This window comes from Nelumbo lutea, chromosome 5 (genome assembly GCF_056320005.1).
Source record: "Nelumbo lutea isolate HS-2025 chromosome 5, American lotus-T2T, whole genome shotgun sequence".
Taxonomy (NCBI): Eukaryota; Viridiplantae; Streptophyta; class Magnoliopsida; order Proteales; family Nelumbonaceae; genus Nelumbo; species Nelumbo lutea.
In genome coordinates this window covers 83,231,469-83,253,979 of record NC_142688.1, presented here as the reverse complement: position 1 = coordinate 83,253,979, position 22,511 = coordinate 83,231,469, and the positions used below count along the sequence as shown (strand labels likewise).

The 22,511-nt window shown below is 39.9% G+C and overlaps 1 protein-coding gene across 1 annotated transcript in view; it reads left to right on the top strand.

The window, feature by feature from the left end:
- Positions 1–718: 718 nt before the first annotated feature.
- LOC148853153 (uncharacterized) overlaps positions 719–22,511 on the top strand; it is a 32,474-nt gene continuing 10,681 nt past the window's right edge. The window contains exons 1-2 of the mRNA XM_088943889.1: positions 719–1,509; positions 4,537–4,722. Coding sequence (XP_088800015.1) covers positions 1,258–1,509; positions 4,537–4,722 — 438 coding nt within the window. The 5' untranslated portion in view covers positions 719–1,257. The remainder of the gene's footprint in view (positions 1,510–4,536; positions 4,723–22,511) is intronic.

Sequence of the window (22,511 nt, the reverse complement as noted above, 5' to 3'; positions counted from 1 at the left end):
ATAAAAAAGAAATAAATTTGCATTCAAGTGGGCTTTTGATAAAAAAAAAAAGTATATGCTTTATTGGAATTCATGTTTGCATTCGTTATAGCTAAAAGTCTGTTTGATAAGAAGATAAACTTGTCAATGCAAAACTGACCACTTTACATTCTACATATTTACGTTCACACTTATTTGCATCTTTTCCAAACTCAGCTTAAACAATGATCTACCCTTTATACAAATTACACGAGGATTGAAGCCATGACATTTACAACAAATAATAACTATTCTCAGATTTTGGGCCGTAATCTAACATTTTTATCTATCTTTGAAAAATAGTTCAGTCACTCACCACAATGACAAAATCCATAATTAAATAAGGAAAGTTATTAAAGATTATTAACTCCCCTCCCAATAAATAAATAAATAAATAAATAAAATAAAGACATTAAACACATCATATATATATACATTTATTTTATCCAAATATGTGTATATGGTATAGACCAAATTACCCAGTCTGCTTGCCAATTTTACTCGAAAAGAATTATCTTTTTTTTGGGATAATAAAAGATATTGATGCCCTTTTCCCCAAGTCGAAATATTACATATAATTCGGATTTCTATTTCTATGTGGTAGTAATAGTGAGTCCTGACTCACTAAAATTCAGAGCAAACGGGTACCGTAGCGTATGGAACAAATTCTAAGTGGAAAAAGAATACCTAGGTGGGTGGTGGCGGAGGGTACGATACCTGTATAATGAGAGGGAAAGTAGGTCTGACAAGTGCCCTTTGGCGCAGTAAAGTAAAAAACCAGGTTTCTCCACTGCTTGCCTCCTCTGCCTCTACCTCTAGGCTACGGAGATTATCAATTGCGATTTGCGTGCGAGACCTTCACCGAAATCTGTAACCACCTTCGATCGTACTCATACCACTCTTCCAGGTTGTTTTTCTTCCAACTTCTTATTCGATTATTCTGTCCTTCTCCATCTGCAGCTTCCGTTCCTATATCCTGTTACTGTATCCACCCATATCAATTTCCCCCTCTCCCTGGAAATATCCTCAATTTTAGTCCTTCTGGATACGCCTCAGAGAGTCAGAGTCCTTGAATGGCTCAGATGAGTGTCTCCTATGATCTTATGATATCTTGAATTCCCAATATTTTCACTGTCGTTCCGTGTCCCGACGGCCGTCAAAACCGCCGCCGGGGTACTGGGCCTCTGAGGTTCGCCTGCTCTTGTATTCTCGGGGCTGATACCTTCAGCTCTTGGTTGCATGGGCGATCTTCAAGCTTGGTTGCCACTGCCAGACGGCATCTTAACCGAAGACCGCCAGTTCCCTGCCCCATCGTCTTCTTCTTCACCCAATCCAAACCCATTATCCATTGGTGCCGGCAGCTGGTCGAGGGCCGAGCTAACGACCCATGAGATAGTATGCCAAATTCAGCCTACAGTGGTCTCTGAGGAGAGGAGAAAGGCGGTCATTGATTATGTGCAGAGGCTAATTAGAGGTTATCTTGGAAGCGAGGTAAGAATCATTTCCTTTCAATTTTCTTCATCTTATCTCGAGAGTCGTAATTTTTATTTTCCTGTGTACCAAATATGTTTATATGTTTATTTATTTCTATATGATTCATCCACCACCTGGTTATGGCTCCTTTTTTTGTTGTTCTTTAACTGCGTGCTTTTTCCAGGCGTAATTGCAATGCATTCAGTCCCTTCACCTGTTTAAGCGTTAAGGTGTTTTGGTTTCAAAAAAGAACACTTTCGTTTCTTTCGTTCTTTGTAAAGAAAGTGGAGGTGGGGGGCTAGTCTTGGAATGCGTTAAGCATCCTGCTCGGTTCCTCCTTACCTTCCGTCTTCTTATGCGGTCACGGTATCGGTTTGCTTTTAAGATGGCATCTAAACTTCTGCTTCATGCAAGAAATTGATCTTATCTTCAACTATCTATCCTACTAATAATCGATCCATGCGTCCACCCATAAACATATACTATTATGTTTCCATGAGGAGTATCTTAAGTTCTGCTTTATGCATAGCATTAATCCGTCTTCCATCACACCTTTTTTGATATCAAAAGATAAATTCATTAAAATAGAAGACTTCTACAACACAGTGGTGATCACCGACAAAAATACACTTCAGCATTATCCCAAACCAGAAATTCGACCAATACATATCACACTTCCAAATAGGATAAAGATAAACTCTACCCTAATACCTAAACCACACGACAAAAAAAAACTCATTTCTTCTTGAAGCCAATATCTGCCGAGGGACTGTCTTTCTTGTCCAATTCCACTTAGCTTTCTCAGTTTGCTGGCGTATATCTATGTATATATGCATGTATCTAGATCCAAGCATATTTGCAGATACCTGCATTTTTTTTTTCTATTACTATATATTGCTGATACTTGCCTTAACTTCATGTCCATGCCACCATTACTTTAGCCCATGTATTTTCCTCTCTCTCTCTCTTGCCTCTGTAAGTGCATGTGCCACTCAACTATTATGCATAAATGCATAATATCCTTTCTTCATTTCCAAAAGAAACTACAAAGGAATATAGAGAAGTATATTTAACAGTCACAACAACAATGGTCTCATTGGTTAAAGGAAAACCTGCTCGATCTACTGCTATTTTTGACATTAATTAGTTGAGCAAGATGGTCTCTTATAAATGAAATCACTTATCACTCTCTTCTTGTTATAACGGCAAGCCAGTTTTCAAGAAAGCAAAAGAGGACAAACAGATTGCATATGTGTATCTATATCTATGCATATACGCATTTGCCTATGTATATATACACTTGTATTTTCTACTCAGATGATTCAGTGCTAACAGTTTTTCGGGGAAGAATTTATTCTTGGGTGGCTTCTCACAAATTATTCAAGAACACTCCATACAATACTTTTTTTTGACAACTGCAACATATTTGTATCTAGCTGAATAGAAGCCCATGAGATGTATAAAGTTTTTTTTTTTTTTTTTTTTCTTTTTTTTGTGTGTGTGTGTGTTTTGTTTTCCTGCTTGGTGTCTTACTGTGCAGGTCTCCTGTAATTTCTTCTCTTCTTTAATGAAATACTTTACCTTTTCTCAAAAAAAAAGTGTTCAGTCCACATTCCCTTATTTAATTACCTATTAGGGCTACTCCTAGGTTCCTTCCAATAATTTCATTTCTGACCATGTCCTTTATAGTTTTCCCAATCATCCAGGATCCATATCAACATTTGCATTTCTGCCAAGCTCTTTTTCTGGACATTTTGTTTCTTGATTGCCCAACACTCTGCTCCACACAATATTGCTGGCCTTACAACCATTTTATAAAATTTTTCCTTTCAGCTTAAGTGGTATTTTCCTATCATGTAAGTCTTTGGCCATCCTGCTCTAATTCTATGGGTGACATCCATTGCATTGAGCTATCACTTGTTTATAATCCCAAGTATACCCTGATTTGCACTCCTATTATTATTAAATTTATACTTCATTTATTCTATTTTAATCCTATTTATTTTAATACCTCTTGTTTCTAAAGCATTTTCAATAAATCTAATTTTACATTTTAATCCTTTGTTTGTTTTGTTTCATCAATTAATACTGCGAGTACACCCAATCAGCAAATGACAAGCACCATGGGCAAATACCATTTATATGTTTTTCCTTTGTTCTAGGTGTTGCTTTGTGCACCTTTATTTGAATGTATTTTTGGGGTCTTGTAAATGGGACATCTTGAGCTCACCATTTTCTTTTTAAAGTTTTATAAATCATATTTCCATCCTTTCTTTGACCCCAAACATCCCACATGAAGGGGCAGTCACCTAAAACATTACTAAATAAATTCAACTACTAAAGTCCTCCATTGACCCATATTTGTGAATCTTCCTCACTAACTTAAAAACATGGTTTTCAGAGCTTTGTTTATTGATGTATCTATAGACTAGTCAGCTTAGGGAATCCAGGAATTTCTGGAGTTGGGGGTGTTTTCAGGAAGTGGGAAGGAAACATTAGAGGAGGTTTATTTGGGGTGGGGCCCATCAAGAAGGTGAAGAAGCCAAAGAAGGTCTGGAAGATAGAGAAAGAGATTCATCTTCAAGTCACTGGAGAAGCTGAAAGTTCATCAAAATTCTGGTTGAAGGTTAAAGGGGAGTGTAGTTTTTGGTGTCTGTTTTTTAATCTTTTGGTGGTGGATGGGGTTTTGGTGTTATGGCTTTGGGTGGGTGCTGGGTCTTGTGTTGAGTCAGGTTTTCTATTTTTTTTTTTTCTGTTGTTTTTGTCTGGTTTGTTTGGATTGGGTGGTTGCCTTAATTTTTTGGTGGGGGGGGGTGGGTGTATAAATTGTTTGTAGTGGATGGTGAAGTAGGGGGTTGAGGTTTGGAGTTTGATGGAGGTTGTTTGTTGTCTTTCTTCTCTCAGGTGACTTCTGGTCACCTTTCTTGTAGTTTCTATTTTTTTCTTTTAAAAAATTTTTATTTTATCTTCAAAAAAGTATCTGTAGATTGGTTTTTCCATTAGTCTTATTATCTTCTGTATCATTTCTAATTTGCATTGTTACAGGTTTTTCCCTTTGGTTCAGTGCCACTGAAGACATATCTTCCTGATGGAGATATAGATTTGACTGCTCTCAGTTATCAAAATGTTGAGGATGCTTTGGCCAATGATGTTCGTACTGTCCTTGAAGGAGAGGAGCAAAATAATGCTGCTGAATTTGAAGTAAAGGATGTTCAATACATTCATGCAGAGGTTTCTCCATACTAACACCTTAAGGACATTTTAATTCTACTAAACTATGTTACCTAGAAATGGCAAGAACATGGTCAGATAAAGTGGTGGATATGGAATTTAAACTAAAAGTTGAAGCATTTCTTATGATACACAACCCTGTACAGGTGTTTAGTGTCATAGCTAAAAGGATATTCCATGCATGATTATTTGCTGTTTACTTTGCATTTCTTTTTTTCTTTTTTGTGTTTGATATTACTGGCTATCCATGCTTTAAATAGAACAGATTGGAGAAACAGGATTTGTGTAGCTGACCCCATATAGTTTTTTTTTTTTGATCAGCAACAATGATTGATTCATTAATTAAAAATATACGGGATTAAGTACAGTCTGATGACCCGAATGTCATCCCCAAGACTAAAACCAAAGTTACAAAGATGTCCAGTATAGATGCTGCCTTGCAGCCCCTTGTTTGGCTAAAGTATCTGCTAACCCATTTGCACTCCTCCTGATCCACCTGAAATCAGCATTTATATCCTTCGCTATCTTTGCACTTCCCTGAAGACATGTTTGAGGGTCCATGGGACATGTCTGTTACATCTTGCCCAAGATATAACAACTTTTGAATCCCCTTCCACTTCCACCTGTCAAAAACCCAATTGCTTTGCCAACCGGAGCCCCTGTAGTAATGCTCGTAACTCTGCCTTTGTTGAATTTGTAATGCCAATTGGCCCTGAATATAGAGCCAATATCTTACATTCCGCATTCCTGATTGCTCCCCCTATTCTTGCCACTCTTGGGTTGCCCATAGAGCTTCCATCAAAATTCAGTTTTACTTTGTTAACCTCAGGTGGTTTCCATTCAGCTCTTAGAATTTCCTTTTCTCTAGAGGACTGTGCTATTTCCTTCCATGCCTTTAGGATGCCAATTACTGAGAAAAGTTGGAAATCGACTAAGGTTTTTATCCACGATGCAAACCTCACTTTTATGCTGTCAATGACCTCTTCCAAAGTTCAACTTTTTTCAGCAAAAAAATTGTTATTTCTTTCCGCCCATACTTCTCCAAGCAATAGTTGCTTTAGTAGCTCTCAACATTATTCTCCCTCTTTTCTTTTGTTGCCTCAAGAAGTTGGGATTGAAGATGTCTGTCACCTCTTGGGGAGGGATCCACATGTAGTCAAAGAGAGAACAAAAAAATTCTCAAATACGAACAGTGATTTAAAAGGCGTGCCCAGGCGCACAGGTGAGGCACATTTTAGGGTATGCGCCTCGCCTAGGTCCTAGGCGCAGCCCTTTCAAAAGGCGCACAGAGAAGCAACAAGAAAACACAACAGTAAGAATGACTAAAGCATTACAGTTGAGCCCAAAAGCACTGTGCCCTGTTAACCCCTTGTTTTGCCAGTTGATCTGCAATATTATTTTGACATTGCGACCCACTGAAATTCCACCTGCCTATTACTTTGCAATCTTCTGACCTTTTTTTTTTATCTCATTCTGAAAGTACCATGGGGCTTTTTCAGGCTGTTTCATCCAACTGATGATTACCTTTGAATCTCCTTCTATTATCAATTTATTGACTCTTATTTCAACAGTTTTTTGTATGCCATAGCATTCCATTCTGCTGTTATGGAGTCCCCTGGGCTAAGAGGGGCTAAGAGGGCAGGGATATAGTCCCCAAATTGCTCCACTGTCATCTCTTATCACCCCTCCTATTCCAGAGGGCCCTGGATTACCCAAATTGCTTCCATCAAAATTTAGTTTAAGGAAGCCATTCACTGGTGGATTCCATGATTTTATCAGTTTCCTCTTTGAATGAGAAGAAGCTGCTATTACCTTCCAGTTCCTGGTTAAATCATCATGACTAAAGTCTGAAAACAGAATTAAAGTCTTAACCCAATGTACCACCCTTACCATAGCCCCTTCTATTACAACTTCCTTGCTTCTTTTCTTTTCCTCAAAGATTCTCAGGTTTCTTTTCTCCCAAATGGTCCATATGATTGCTGCCCTCGTACATCTCCACATTGCTCTCCCTCTCTTTTTTGGCAACCTGAAAGTAGAAGGGCCAAACAACCCGTCCAGACTTCCTAGAGTGTTCCACCTGCACCCAAAGAGTGAGAAAAACCAGTCCCAAATACAATAAGCAAAAGGGCAAGAGATAAGAACATGATAAGCAGTTGCACCATTAGATTCACATAGGTAGCACCAGTTTAGGGAGAGGCACCATCCTGGTCTCTTTCTCTGTAATAAGCAGTGTTTTAAAAGTGAAAGGCGCAAGGGCCATTTTGCGCCTGAGGCGCAAGGCGCAAGGTGAGGCATGCGCCTCTTTGAGGCAAGGTGCACAATTTAAAAAAAAAGCTAAAAAATCAAAAAATTATAAAACATAATATTAATAAAAATATAAACTTAAGCTTTAAAATAAATGTTTTAAAAAACCTGTTATTTAAAATTAAAATACATAAACATAATATGTAAAGCATATTCAAATGAGAATTTAAAAATGAAATCAAACATATAAAACATTTTCAAGCATATAAAACCCACAATCTCTTTTTTTTTCCTCAATTTCATCAAGTAACTAATGTGACATATTACATTCCTAATTCTATGAGCCACCTTTGTGCCACGCCCCTCGTGGCAAGCCCAAACAAACCCATTTTAGGGTTTTAAATTCTGAGTTTTCTCACAAAGGCATTTGTTTCCCGTGTAAATCTCCAAAGCCATTTTCCTAGGAGTGCCGAGTTCTCTTTCAATCTCCCTAAACCTAACCCTCCCGATTCCTTCCTTGCATGCATCTCCTTTGATCTGGACCTTTTCTAGTTTTGTAGCTTCCACAAACCTTAAATGATAAAAAATTTCTTTTTTTTTTCTTTTTCTTTTTTGTTTTGTTTTGGGGGGGGGGGGTTCAAGCGTCTGGCTTGGGATGTGGTGGAGGCTGAAACTGCTAGGGAAAGGGGTGGAAAAAAGAGAGAGAAAAGTAATGCATATGAAGTGGGAAGGAAGGTGGTTATGATTGGAAGGTCCATTTATTCAAGGAAAGGGAAGAAAGAGGAGTGGTAAGAATGGTTAACCAAAGCTTGGTTTAACAGGTTGGTTTTGTAGTTCTGTAGTTGCTGTGGTTCCCTTTGCATGCTATCACTGTTGGTTGTAGGTTCCAATATGATTGGTGGACAATTGAAGCACAAACACAAATACACTGTATAAGAACAAGTTGAAAAATACTACCCTGAAAGGGTAATTACTCCAATAGAATAAAGCATACAAGTCATAATATTCTCAATCCCCATACCCTTCTACTCACTAGATCTCATCTCACCAAATGATCCTTCTTAGACTTGCTTGGCTCCCAAAATCTCTCATAATTTTCTCAGTTCTCCTAGCCACTTTCACTAGGATTCTGATTATAGAGAGAAAGTAAATGGCCAAATTGGACAGGTTAGCCTTGATTAAAGTGATCCCCCCCCCCCCCCCCCCCCCCCCAAAAAAAAAAAAAAGAGATGTAAATGTAATTCCTCTTCCACATGGCCAGTCTTTTGGTCACTCTCTCTATCACAGGCTTCCAAAAGTCATCGGCTCTCAGATTTCTCCCCAAGAGAGAGCCCTAAGTAAACCATTGGCCATGATTTTGTCTCACACTCAAGAAGGTTTGCTATAGAGTTTACTTCCCCATCCTCCACATTTTGATCCTTGTCACATAGCTCTTCCCCAGATTTATCTTTAGGTTAGACATCCTTTCAAGTCTTTGGAAAACATCTATTAGATTCTTCAATTCATCTTCATTTTCCTCCTCACAAAAAAAGATAGTATCTTTTGCAAACTGAAGATGATTACTCTCATCTTGTCTACTTTCCATCCTTTTATCAAATATTACTGTACACTAATGATTAATCTGCTATCAAGGTCAGCAAAAAGGGAGAAAGTGGGCCCCTTGCCTCAATCTCCCTTATCTTGGAAGAAATCTATTTCTACCCCATTAACCAAGATCGAATTGTGGCGGCTCTTTAAGCACCCTGTCATCCATCTACACCATCTTTCACCAAAACCTTCTCTAGAGTCTCCAACAAGAATGACCAGTCCACCATATCATAAGCCTTAAGTCAATTTGCACACTATCCCTTTTCTACCATTATGTTTTCCCTCCTCCACACATTCATTTGCAATAAGGATCTGGTCTATTATTTGTGTACCCCACATGAAAGCATCTTGAAAAGGGGAGATTATAGATGGAAACACCTTCCTAATTCTCAAGGATAGCACCTTAGAAATGTTCTTATACATACTTTTCAAGCTAATAGGGCTGAAAACCTTTTAGGAATTACTACCACAAAGGTTGCAATAGCACTTTCATTTATTCTTCCTCTCTCAAAGAATTCATCAAATACTCCTCATGATCTTGTTTGATTACATCCAAGCAGTCTTGGTAAAAATCCACAGTAAAACCATCTGGGCTAGGTGCTTTAGATCTGTTCATCACAACACTGCTTGCTTTATCTCTTTCTTATCAAAATTCATCTCTAGCAGCTCTACTTGTTCTCTCCTTAGATCTGCCCAATCCTCTCCACTTTTCGTCTAGCTAAACTTATCTGTTAGAGGGTTTGTTGATCTATGTACCCATCTGAATAAGGTGTTCACTCTAGAAGGCAGAGCTCTAGTCTCTCTAATATAATCCCAGACTTCAGAACTGAACTATTTAACTAGGACAATGCATCTCTCTAACACTAAAAGGAAGTGCCTGACATGACTACGGAAAACCTGAAAGACGGATATATTTGTATAATTATTTCAAATGGTACATGTTTCTCAAAGAATTTGTTAATGGACAGAGAACACACAACTGCACAAGCAACTTGGAAATACAGATTCATTTTAAGGGAATCATTAGTAGAAAAATTGGATGTCATCTTTCATTGGGTTTCTAGAAGTGATGGTTGATGGTTTAACAAGGCAAGGGGTAAATTGAACAGAAATGTATTGGGGTGTGGTTTCAAGGGGAACCTGATGCAAGACTTTTTTTAAGAGCAGACAACATGTGCTGGTCTACAAGTCTTCTCTTGTAAACTTGCATACAATGTTTACATTCTAGGGCAAATTTCTTAAAATACCCTTATGGTTTAGGAAATTGACTAACAATACCCCTACTGTTTACATATTGTCTTGAATTACCCTTAGGTTTTCTGACAATTGACCAATCCTTTCTTGTCATTAACGTTCGTTAACAGAGATATGAAAAGACTATTTTACCCTCCACTCTTTAAATTTTCAAAAGTACACCCATCTTCCTCTACTGCGTTGACATCCCTAGTGTCGTCAACAACGTCATTCGACCAACTGAGACTGATCGCCCATCTTCGTTGTTGACGGGACCACTGATCTGAAGCTCGATAGAAGCCACTCACTTGAAGCAATTGAACCAAGCAACAGAGCACTGATATGAAGCTCGATAGATACCACTCACTTGAAGCAATAGAATCAAGCAAGAGAGCATCGATATGAAGCTCGATAGATACCACTCAATTGAAGCAAGAGAATCAAGTAAGGGATGGTGGTTTCTAGGGTGGAAATTAAGTAAGCCAATGAAGATACTGAGTTGGATTATCAGAGGGTTGGGTAGTGCTAGGAAAAGAAGGGTAGTAAAGGATTTGATTAGAAAGGAAAACCCGGATATAGTCTTGCTTCAAGAAACAAAAGTGGCAGTTTGGGATAGGAAATGGGTGAGAAGTGTGTGGTATTCTAGAGGAGTAGGGTGGTCTTTTCTGCCGTCATGTGGGGCTTCAGGAGGTATAGTGACTTTGTGAAGGAAAGAGGTAGTGGAGCCAATGGAAGATCTAATAAGTCAGTTTACGATTTCTTTGAAATTTACGGGTGTGGGAGAAGAGTTTACCTGGATGATGGCGAACTTCTATGGCCCGAATAGATATGGAGAGAGAGGCAAAATGAGGGAAGAGTTCTATGATATAAGGGGTTTGTGGGAGGATCCATGGTGTTTAGGTGGGGATTTTAATGTGACTAGGTTTACAAATGAGACCAATAACCCCAATCAAGCGATCACAATTAGCATGAGGAGATTCAGTGAGTGTGGCTGTTAGAAATCCCCCTCCAATAGGCTGTCTTCACTTGGTCCAACCTACAATCTAACCCGAGATGCTCTAAGCTGGATAGGTTCATCTTTAGTTCAGATTGGGGAGAACATTGGTTAGGTCTGTCAGCTAGGGTCTTGCCAAGAAACACTTTAGATCATTGGCCGATAAGCATTGGAACTAGGAATTTCTTGAGTGGGAACCTTTCAGATTTGAAAATATGTGTTAACACATCCAAAATTTACCCATAAGGTTAAAGAGTGGTAGAGTGAAGAAGTGGTGGGTACCCTTGGGAGGGGTGTCAAATTTCACAGGAAAATTCAAAGGCTAAAAGGTAAAAATGAAGAGTGGAACATGAAGCATTTCAGGAGAGTGAAGGAGAAGAAATCAAGTGTTATTTCCCAGATTGAACTTTTGGATGAAAAAGGACACAACTTTCTCAGAAGAAGAAAGGACCTTAAGACGGACTATGAAGGAGTTGGGAGAGATAGTGCCAAGGGAAGAGATGTGTTGGAGACAAAAATCAAGGCATCAATGGATTAAGGAAGGGGGTGGTAATACTAAATTTTTCCATGCAATCGCTAATGGAAGAAGGAGAAAAAACTTCGTGGAAAAGTTAGAGATCAATGGCGAAGTTGTGGATGATCAAGAAGAGATTGCTAACGTTTTCACGAATCATTTCAGGGCAGTTTACAAAAGACAGGGGGATGCGAGGCTTAGAGTGGATGGGTTAGAGTGGTCTAGATTGGACTCAGAGGTGGCAAATTAGTTGGAAAAGGATTTTGATTTGGAAGAACTAAAGGGAGATGTGCTTTCAATGGATAGATCTAAAGCTCCTGGACTTGATGGTTTCACTATGGCTTTCTTTCAGGATTGTTGGGATATCATCAAGTTAGAATTGTTGGCAGTATTTGAGGAGTTTGCGAAGGCTCACTTTATAAGTCCAGGGATCAACTCCACCTTCCTAGCTTTGATTCCTAAAAAGGGAGAGGCTGTTCAACCGAAAGACTTTAGACCCATCAGTCTAGTGACTAGCATTTATAAAATTTTGGCAAAGTGTTGTCGTTAAGGTTAAAATCAGCCCTTCCAACCTTAATAAGCCAATCACAAGTGGCCTTTATTCAAGGAAGACAGATCATAGATCAAATCTTGATAGCAAATGAATGTGCAGAGGACTTCAAGAAAAGGGGGAAGAAAGGTTTTGTATGTAAACTGGACTTGGAGAAAGCGTATGACATGGTCGATTGGTCTTTTTTGATGGAATCCTTGAGGAACTTTGGGTTTGGAGAGAAATGGTGTGGCTGGATTGAGGCTTGTTTAAAAACCTGCCATTTTTCAGTTTTAGTTAACGGAGTGGTTAGAGACTTCTTTCTAGCCTCTAGAGGGTTGAGACAAGGGGATCCTCTTTCTCCTTTCCTTTTCACCTTGGTAGTCGATGTGTTTATTAGGCTCATTTCAAGAGCTGATGGGTTGGATATGTTTAGAGGATGGAAGGTAGGAAGAGAGGGTATTGTGGTGTCACACTTGCAATTTGTGGATGATACAATAATTTTTTTGTGAGTCTAGAGATCCCTCAAAGGCCAGAAACTTGAAAGGAGTAATAAAGTTGTTGAGTGTGTGTTGAAGATGAAGGTCAATTGAAAAGAGTTGTGTAGTGGGGGTAAATTTGGAGACGGAGGAGTTGAGTAAGGTGGCAAAGTCCTTAGGTTGCCTTACATCTAGCTGGCCCTTGAAGTACTTGGGTATGCCTCTAGGAGATAATTCAAGAGAAGGAAGATTTTGGAATTCGATCGTAGAAAAATGCATAGAGAAGCTGGCAGTTTGGAAGAGAAACTACATTTCCCTTGGGGGTCGGATCACTTTAATTAGAGCTACTCTTGTGAACTTGCGAACTTACCTTCTTTTCGTCTTTAGAATGCCACAAAAGGTGATTTTGAAGGTAGAGAAAGTCATGAGGGATTTCTTGTGGGAGTCGGGGGAAGGGAGGAAGGATCATGTGGTTAGGTGGGAAATAGTGTGTAGGAGGAAGGTGCAGGGGGGTTTGGGATTAGGCAATCTAAGGAAGAAAAATACTACATTACTAGGTAAATGGCTATGGAGGTGGCCTTTAGAAAGGGAGAGACTTTGGCATAAAGTGGTAAGGAGTGTGCATGGTGTTGCAGACAATGGTTGGGATGCTGGTGTATCTCGACATGCTACGCTGAAATCCCCATGGAAGGCTATTCATAGTATTCTTCCCGTTTTCCTGAACCTGATCAGGTATGATGTTAGTACTAGAGATAGGGTTTTGTTTTGGGAGGATGTTTGGATTGGTGACTGTGCCCTCAAGGACTTCTTTCCCTCCTTGTATTCCAACTTGTGTTTTAAAAACGAGCCAATTCAAAGGTTTGTATCCTCATCCTTTTCTTCTGGCATAATCTGGAATCTAGGTTTTAGAAGAGATTTGAGAGATTCTGAGCTCGACCAGGTTGCTTTGCTCCTTAAAACTATTGATCCCGTTTGCTTCGACCCTCTTTTTGTAGATTCCCGTATTTGGAAGCCTTTACCTTTGAGATCCTTTTCTTGTGCTTCTTTCTTTGCTTCCTTGTGCTTCTATCCATTGCCTCAACCTTTTCATAACAAGGAAGTTTGGTCCAAACCTGTCCCTCCTAAAGTTGGAGCCCTTTGTTGGGAAGTCTCCCTCGGGAAAATCAACACTCTGGATGTTTTGCAAAAAAGAAGACCTAGTCTTTGTACCTATCTTAACTGGTGTACCCTATGCAAAACAAACGAGGAAAGTTGCTACCATCCACTATACTGATCGCTTGCCCTTTTGTTGTAGGCCTTTGGGAAAAAGCTTTTTGATCTTTTTGGGTGCAGGTGGATAGAACCGGTGCAGATTTGATCTTTTTGATCCTACAACTTTCAGGTGGCCAAAGAGAAGAGGAAGAGTTTTGTGGAGGTGTGTTAGAGCTACTTTAGTGTAGACTGTGTGGGAGGAACGAAATGCTAGAATCTTTAATGACAAGGAGAGGGATCAAACATGCGTTCTAGAAAGTATCTTATGTAGGGCCATAAGTTGGGTAAAATCCTTGGATCTATTATCTTCCTACACTTTTGATGACATAAAGAGAAATTGGGAACAACTAGCTAAAAGTTCTGCAGTCAGAAGCAAGCCGGTGGTGGATTGGAAGTTTCCTGATGCAGGCGTCATTAAACTAAACTTTGATGGCAATAGTTTGGGCAACCTGGGGCCATCTGGAATAGGGGGAGTCTTTAGAAATGATGAGGGTCAGATTGTAGCTCTATTTTCTGGTCCTATAGGGTGGGGAGACTCATTAAATGCAGAACTCCAAGCTGTGTTACAAGGAGCAGAATATGCAAAAGAGTTGGTAGTGGAGCATTTAATGATTGAAGGTGATTCCAAATTGGTTATTGGATGGCTAAAAGAACCAGAGACTGCAGCCTAGCCGTACAGGGGGGCTTTGAGAAGATTTAAGTGGCTGACTTCAAATATTTCAGTCAAGTTCAATGGGAAAGAAGATCGGCAACTGGGCTGGCTGACCTCCTAGCTAAACAAGGAGTACATAGGAATCAACTCTTTTGGGCTCAATTGTAAGCTTTATGATGTAGTTTGGAGGCTGCACCTCGTGCCTCTTAGTGGGGAATTGTATGATGTATACTTAGTTCTTTAATTAATAAAATTTTCATTACCATTATCTATAAAAAAAGCAAGAGAATCAAGTGAGAGTTTTTCTTTTCTTTTTTTTTTTTTTTTTCCCGTAAACAGAATGAGGAAGAACCACTGATCTCATATATCAATTGAGCTGAAACCAGATCACCAACACCAAAATACCTTGAAATCATCGAGGTATGAGAGACGATATCCCTTTCAGCCATTTCATCATATAAAAGGCATGCTTCATCAACGAACCCACATTTCAAAGACATATCCAGGAGACAGTTCAGGATATAAATATCTGACTGGAAACCATACTTCACTATGTTATTATGAATCTGTTTTCCTTCTACGAATGCCTCCAAACCACTACAAGACTTAGAACAAAAGGGTAAGTAGGGTGATTTGGGTCAATACCTGGTCGACCCATATTAACAAAAAAGACTATAGGTGGTAATGTCCATTTTGGGATCCTCTTATCACAAAAGTCCACAAATAAGGGCTTGGGTGCGGGATTTGATGAAAAACAGAAGAGGCTAGATGCATCTGGCGAGCAGAGTTGCATAAATCAATGAGCTTGATTGCAAGAAAGCTTGAATTTTTTAGCCCATTTGTGAATAATTGCACGAGTATTGCAAACGGTTCTCACCGTTTCTGAGAAACCTCCCCATCTCTCACCATCACCTCCCCTCTCCTCCCCTCTCTTAGGCGGCCATCTACTCTACCCCATTGAACCTCAACTAATATTTTTGATAGGAAACAGTAACTTTCATTAGATAATTGAAAAGATTACAGGCGTACCACCCACAAAATGGATGGAAAAAGAAAATCAAAAACTTATAAGTAGGCCCAAAACAAAGCATCCCTAGTAACTCTATGCTTAGCTAAAGTGTCAGCCATTCCATTCGTTGACCTTCTTACCCAATTAAAGTGCACCCTAATCTCCCTTGCTAAGCTAATAATCTCTCTTAGAGGCTGTCTAAGAGACCACACTCCCAGGTTTCCAGTTTGCATCCACTCTATTACCAGCTTGGAGTCTCCTTCCACTTCTAATTGCTTCATGCCCCATTGGTTCGCCAGTTTCAAACCTTGAAGTAAGGCCATTACTTCTGCCCTTAATGAATCTCCCACCCCAATTGGGCCCGAGTAAAGGGCCAAGACTTTTCCTTCCTCGTTTCTGTACACACCCCCAACTCCCGACTGACTTGGATTACCCAAGAAGCTTCCATCAAAGTTTAGCTTCACCTTGAACTGAGGCAGTGGTACCCAACAATCTTGTACCACATGGGAGGAAGGCGGGGATATAGCTATAACACTCCAATTTCTAATCAAGTATGTTGAGGAGAAATCCTTGAAGAGATGATGTACTTTCAACCAGTGCATAACCTTGATGGTGACAACCTCCACAAGTGCTTCCTTGGATTTTTCTTGCCCTAGGAAAGTCCTATTGTTTCTCTCTTCCCAAATTGACCATAGGATGGCAGCTCTTGTTATTCTCTACATTACCCTGCCCCTTTTCCTTGGCTGTTGGAAGAAGCTAGAGTCAAAAAGGTTCAACACACTTGAGAGAGGGTTCCATCTATAGCCAAACAAAGAAGAGAACCAATTCCACAAATAATAAGCAAAAGGACAAGAAATCAAAAGATGAGTTGCCGTCTCACCATTTCTTAAGCAAAGGTAACAAGCATGTGGGCAAGAAAAATTAGACTAAGGCACAGGAGAATACCAGATATTTTTAGTAGGAAAAGAGACAGACACAAAAAGAAGATTGGACTAAGGCGTTGAAGAAAGATGAACAAGAGAAAGTCCCTAAAGAGGACTCTTTCCAAATTCTACTATCTGGGCAGGAAAGATCTAGGAAAACTGAATTCTACACAGTAAATAACTCATTTGCAGAAGCCAATTCTAAATCCCTCAACCCTCTTCTCAAACCCTAATCCCAAGTCCCCTCAGACACACGAAGTGAGGAGATGGTTTTGAATTTATTTAGGGAAAGAGATTGATCTACTGTCATTAAAGGTTTTCCTCAATTCAAAACATACATTCGTTAGTTGGAGAGGCGGTCCCCCAGTTTTAAGCATTTGTCATCGACGACACAGTTTCAGTGCATTCCGCCAGTCGCCAGCAATACCGTCTATTGAATTTTTTAGCCCACTTGTGAAGAATTGTGTGAGGATTTGATTGAATTGGTGAATATGAACAGTCAATTTTAACAAATAGATGCATTTGTCTTCTGGCCTTTAATTTTGTTGATGAGTGACCAAACATGCAGATGATCTCAGGAAACATGTTGCCCCTTTTCGAAAATCAGGGCAGGGAATGCAGCTGTAGTGGTACACAGGATCTAGTTCTTTCACCATTGATTAGAGAGAGAAAGAGAAGAGGGAAGCAAGGAGATGGGCAGAACGAGAGGTGATCGGGGAGGAAGACTGCCCCCCCAAAATCATTGCAAAATGCAGCATAGGGTATTTTGGGAATTTTTGAAGAATACATCAGTCATGTGATGTCACATGTGACGGAGTGTGACGGAAAATTAACAATAGGGGAGGTTTTAGACAATTTTCAGAAAACTTAAGGGTACTTTAAGACAATAATCAAACAGTAAGGGTACAATTTGTCAAATAGCTAAACAGTAGAGGTAGTTTAAGAAATTTGCCCTAAATTCTAATAAAATTTTGGTAAATTCCCCTTTAGTACCCTGAACTTTGGGGGTAGTGTCAAGTTAGTACCCGAACTTTCAAACGTGTCACTACAGTACCTAAACTTTCAAAAAGTGTCAAGTTGGTCCCTGCTGTTAACCGACTGTCAGTTATCTGTTGAAAATGTCAGAAGTACCCTTCAAAAGAAGACACTGTTCATTGTCTTCTACCTTGAGACTGAACTGGTTGAGGTGTTTGAGATTCTGGACTAATGAAGTCATTGACTTCTACCTTTAGATCTGAAACACATTCTTGTATAGTTATTTCTTTGCTTTCAGTTATTGCTTCTTGCTATCATATTTCATGTTTTTCTCTCTTTTTCTTTGAAGATAACCGGTTCAGTCTCAAGGTAGAAGATAATGAACAGTGTCTTCTTTTGAAGGGTAGTTTTGACATTTTCAACAGATGACTGATGGTCAGTTAACGACAGGGACCAACTTGACACTTTTTGAAAGTTTAGGTACTGCAGTGACACGTTTAAAAGTTCGGGTACTAACTTGACACTACCCCCAACGTTCAGGGTACTGAAGTTGAATTTTCCCTAAAATTTTTCATTGTTACTAATAGAAAAAGTTAATGGGCATAGCTCTAGTCTTTCTCTCTCTCTCTCTCTCTCTAATGTCTAATGTCTAATCACTAACAACTCAGCTCTTGTGGAGTTGCCATGCTCAATGGACCCTGAAAAAATAGCTAAGGTGATGCTAAAACTGTCTCTTATGGTTCCTCATACACCTGAAGGTTCCAGATTTCCCAAGCTACATCCATCGGAATTGGTCTTTATCTTCAGTTGGTGGCTGCTGTTGCAGACAGCTATTGTGCTTAATTGTGGGGGACACAACTGCGCATTACCATCCTCTAAGGATATTTTCCAAGGAAAAGAGGGAAAAGATCTCTAGAGTCTATTCATTGTGTCATTTTGATTGAAACGCTCTAGATAATTTCTTTGGATCAGTTCTTTCCATTGAAAATTCTATTGTTGTTTTCTTCCAAAATTATCTAAAGAAAAGCTGCTCTAGGGGGAAACTGACTGAAGAAAATCTGAAGATGGGAGAGTTCGTGGAGGTAGGCCGTTGGAAAAAAACTTTGAAGATTGAAGCTAAGGAGCTCCTATTTGAGGAACAGAGATTAAAAGGTCAGCTGAGCTTGAAAATCAGGGAAGCAAAGAATGGGATGGTGCTGTCAGAAGGTTTGGGGGTGATTGAAGGGCTCAACGAGTTTGTGGAAGGTGCAAGTAACAAAGGCAAACAAAATAGTTGAAAGAGTTTCTCTCAGAAACTGGAAGAAGATTTGTAGTAGAGTGTAGGAGAGATTCTAAAGGCTTTTTCATTTCTTGGACAGAATTTTTTGGCAAGGGTAGGAAGCAGATGGTCTGTTTCCCAGAGGGAAGGAAAAGTCAGGGCTGGAAGGCAGTTCATTGGGTATTATGTGAACTGCTGCAATGGTTGGGTGCTAAAAGAGAAGTAACAGAAAAAAGGAAGATAAGCAGTTCTACTAGTATGGAGAGCAATAATAAGCAAGAGACTCTTATAGTGACAGCTTGAGCAGGTAAACACAGAATGGGAGTAAACCTACAGAGAGGAGATTGGGAAAGTAAATTGATAGTTAAAGCTTCAGCTCAGATTCTAGATTGGAGGGAAGTTGCAGATTTGTTAACAGCAAGCTTGAAGTTGAAGAGTACGTTTATATTAACACCCTTTGAGAAAGACAAGGCTTTGCTGGACTTGCTTGAGAATAGAGTAGAAGCTGAGGCTTTAAATATCCAAGCTGAATTTGGGAACTTCACACTATCAAGATGGTGTCCAGGATCAAACTCCAAAGATTTCTTTGTTGAAGATGGAGTGTTGGTGCGTCTCTTAGGCCTTCCCTTTCACTTGTGGAAGCAAGAAACTGCTGAAGCCATTGCTCTGATGTGTGGAGGATCACTAGGAGGTGTCTCTTGGGGGGACCTCTTTTCAGCTTCCATTTTATTGAATGGAGTAAAACTTGAGGAGATTCCTCGGAAGATAGAGGTGTGAGTTGAAGGACAATTTTACTCAGTGTGGCTGGCTTCATCCATTGAACATGCGCTTTGGAAAGAGGCTCGTAGGGAGGGAGATGAGAAGGTTGAAGAAGAAGAATTGCGTGCAATAAAGGATTGGATGGTTCAAACAAGAATAGCACTTTCACTAAAATGGAAAAACAAATGTTGGAGAAACAAAAAGGTAGTATTCAGGGGGAAGGTCTTATGCGTGTAGAAGAAGAAAACAGTCTGGAGGGCGGTTGGACTTTTGCACAGGTTGTAACTGGCGTCAATATGGCTTTCTTAAACAAGGAGAAGGTGTTGGTTCAGGGAAGAACCGAACCTAGGTTTGATAAAACCAAACCAAACTTTGGGATGAACGTGTGTGACCCTATTAAAAGTCACGTGAAGTCGCGAGTCTTTAAGAATGGGCCAAGTAATAAGCTAAAGCCCATGTTGAGGGAACTAAGTGTTAGTAAAGGCCCAAATGGGTCAGCGGGCCTGACCCAGTCAACTAAAAAGGCGCTTGACCCTTTAAAGACTCACGTGATCGGGGATAGATCTAAGGCAGACGACAGAAACCGTCTGTCATCGTCTTCCTCAACCTCTTCGACCTCCGCGAAGAACCTTTTTAATTGTGAATTAAAAAGGTGTGTGAGCCTTTAAAAGCTTAGTCGGATGGCTCTCTACAGTGGCTTCCAGTGAAAAAACCTCAACGATCATCTCCTAATCGTCGTAATCCATGCTGTCAAAAGAAGTAATCTAGAGAAATGCGACTTGAATCTTTTGTTTGACGAGGAGGATTGCTTTGATTTTGATTTTGAAATTGAGGATACTTTGAGCCTTGGCAGTATTGGCTTCTCTCAAACAAAGGACCTCTTTGAAGGTGGCATTTAAACACCGAAGTGTTGTTCCTAGAGGAAGACATTTGTGGCTCTTTGGCAGGATTTCAAGCGGCTACTCCCTCCCCCCCGCCAGGTTGTACTTCACATAAGGTCTGTATGGGTTCAATAGATGTTATGGAAGATGCACAGGGACATCTACTCCAACAAACAAACCCACCTTTGGACTGCAACATGCTCAAGTTATCTATTTAGGGGATCAAAACTCATTATTGTCGTTCCACGCAGAATCACCGATTAGGAGGCAACCTTTAATGGTAGCTTCGGCTACATTGGTTAATACAAATTTGATTGAACCTAGACAACTTCCAAGGATCAATCAATCAGGGGGACCAGGCCTAGATTCGATGCCTCCGATAGCACCTTCAACTCCTGTTCCCACTCTACCAATTCCCTTTGATTCATGTACGCTTGTGGATTTGTTTTCTGGTACTAACAAGGGTCCTTTGCCTGGAATAGGTACTTCGGCTTCTCAACCAGAAGGAATGGCCAACGGAGGGGAGAGTGGGACTACGGTTAAGGGTTGTGGAGAAGAGGAGGGGGAGTTCTTATTGAAAAGGAAGCAGGAAGAAGAATTAGAGAGAATTTGGGAGCGGATTTGTGCTCTCTTGGAGGGTTATAAAGAGAAAGAAGAGCAAATGGAGGTTACCCCTACAAAATTGGAACAAAAGAAGGAAATTGAGGACAAAATTGAAAGCCTGGAACAGGGACCGTTTTGGGAGGATAAAGGATTTAAAATCTTTCTTGTTGACTCAAATTGAAGAATTGGGCAAAAAGAAATCTTAAAGGACTATGAATGCACATGAACGAAAGTTGAGATGGAGTTTAAAGAAGGAATTAGAAGAGGTCCTGTTGCTAGAAGAGATTTCATGGAGGCAAAAATCAAGGTTTAAATGGATCAAGGAAGGAGATGGGAATACAAAATTTTTTCATGCGATGGCCAATGGGAGGAGGAGGAAAAATTTTGTAGCACAACTTGAGATTGATGGAGAGGAAATCTCCTCTCAAGAAGAGATAGCCAGATGCTTTGTAGATCGTTTTAAGTCAATTCTAAGAAGACCTCTTGATTGTAGGGTGGAAGTGGATGGTCTAGATTGGCCAAGTCTTTCTGAGAGGGATAGGGGATGTTTGGAAAGAAACTTTGAGGAGGAAGAGATCAGACAAGCAGTTTTCTTAATGGATAGATTTAAGGCTCTTGGGCCAGATGGATTTACGATGGCCTTTTATCAAGGTTGTTGGGACATAGTTAAAAATGATTTATTTTAGGTCTTCAGGGAGTTTGAGGATAATTACGTTGTTAGCCTTGGAGTAATGCTACTTTTGTAGCTCTTATTCCCAAGAAGGCAGCTAAGCGTCCTAAGGACTTCAGACCAATTAGCTTGGTGACTAGTGTTTACAAAATTTTGGCTAAGGTCTTATCCTTGAGGATCAAAGTGGTACTTCCCTCTCTAATTAGTCAAGCTCAAGGTGCTTTTGTACAAGGCAGACAAATGGTAGATCGGATTTTGATAGCTAATGAATGTGTGGAGGAGATGAAGAGATCAGGTAAAAAAGGCTTTGTCTGTAAATTGGATCTTGAAAAAGCCTATGATTTGGTGGATTGGAGCTTCCTCTTAGAGGTGCTAAGTAAGTGTGGGTTTGGGGGAAGATGGTGCAAGTGAATTAAGGGTTGTCTCACTTCTTGCCGTTATTCTATCCTTGTCAATGGAGTAGTTAAGGACTTCTTCCTAGCTTGTAGAGGCCTAAGACAAGGTGATCCACTCTCCCCCTTTTTATTCACTCTTGTTGCTGATATGTTAAGTAGATTTATTTCAAAAGCAAATAGGGAGGAGGTAGCGAGTGGTTGGAGAATAGGAAGAATAGTGTGCCTGTGACTCACCTTCAGTTTGCAGATGATACTGTAATCTTTTGTGAAGGAAGCGATTTGAGGAAGGTTGGGAACCTTAAGAACTTAATTAATTGTTTTGAAAAGGCCTCAAATCTAAAAATCAATTTTGAAAAAAGTTGTGTGGTGGGAGTCAATATGGATGCTCAAGAAATAGAGGCTATTGCAGGTTGCTTAGAGTGCTCCACCTCATCCTGGCCCTTAACTTATCCAGGTCTTCCCCTAGGAGCTAACCCAAAGAAAAGCCGCTTTTGGATCCCTGTTGTGGAAAAGTTTGGAAAGAAGTTGGTAAGCTGGAAAAAGAATTATACCTCTATGGGGGGTAGAGTGACTTTGATCAAACCCACACTTTCTAATTTGTCGGTTTACTTTTTGTCTGTGTTTAAGATTCCTACTAGGGAAGCTAAGAGGATAGAGAAGATGATGAGGATCATTTGATTAGATGGGAGATAGTTAGTTGAAGTAAGGAGGAAAAAGGATTAGGATTAGGGAATACTACTTTTAAGAATGTAGCTCTTCTAGGTAAGTGGTTGTGGAGATGGCCTTTTGAGAGGGAGAGGTTATGGCATGAAGTGGTGACAAGTATCCATGGC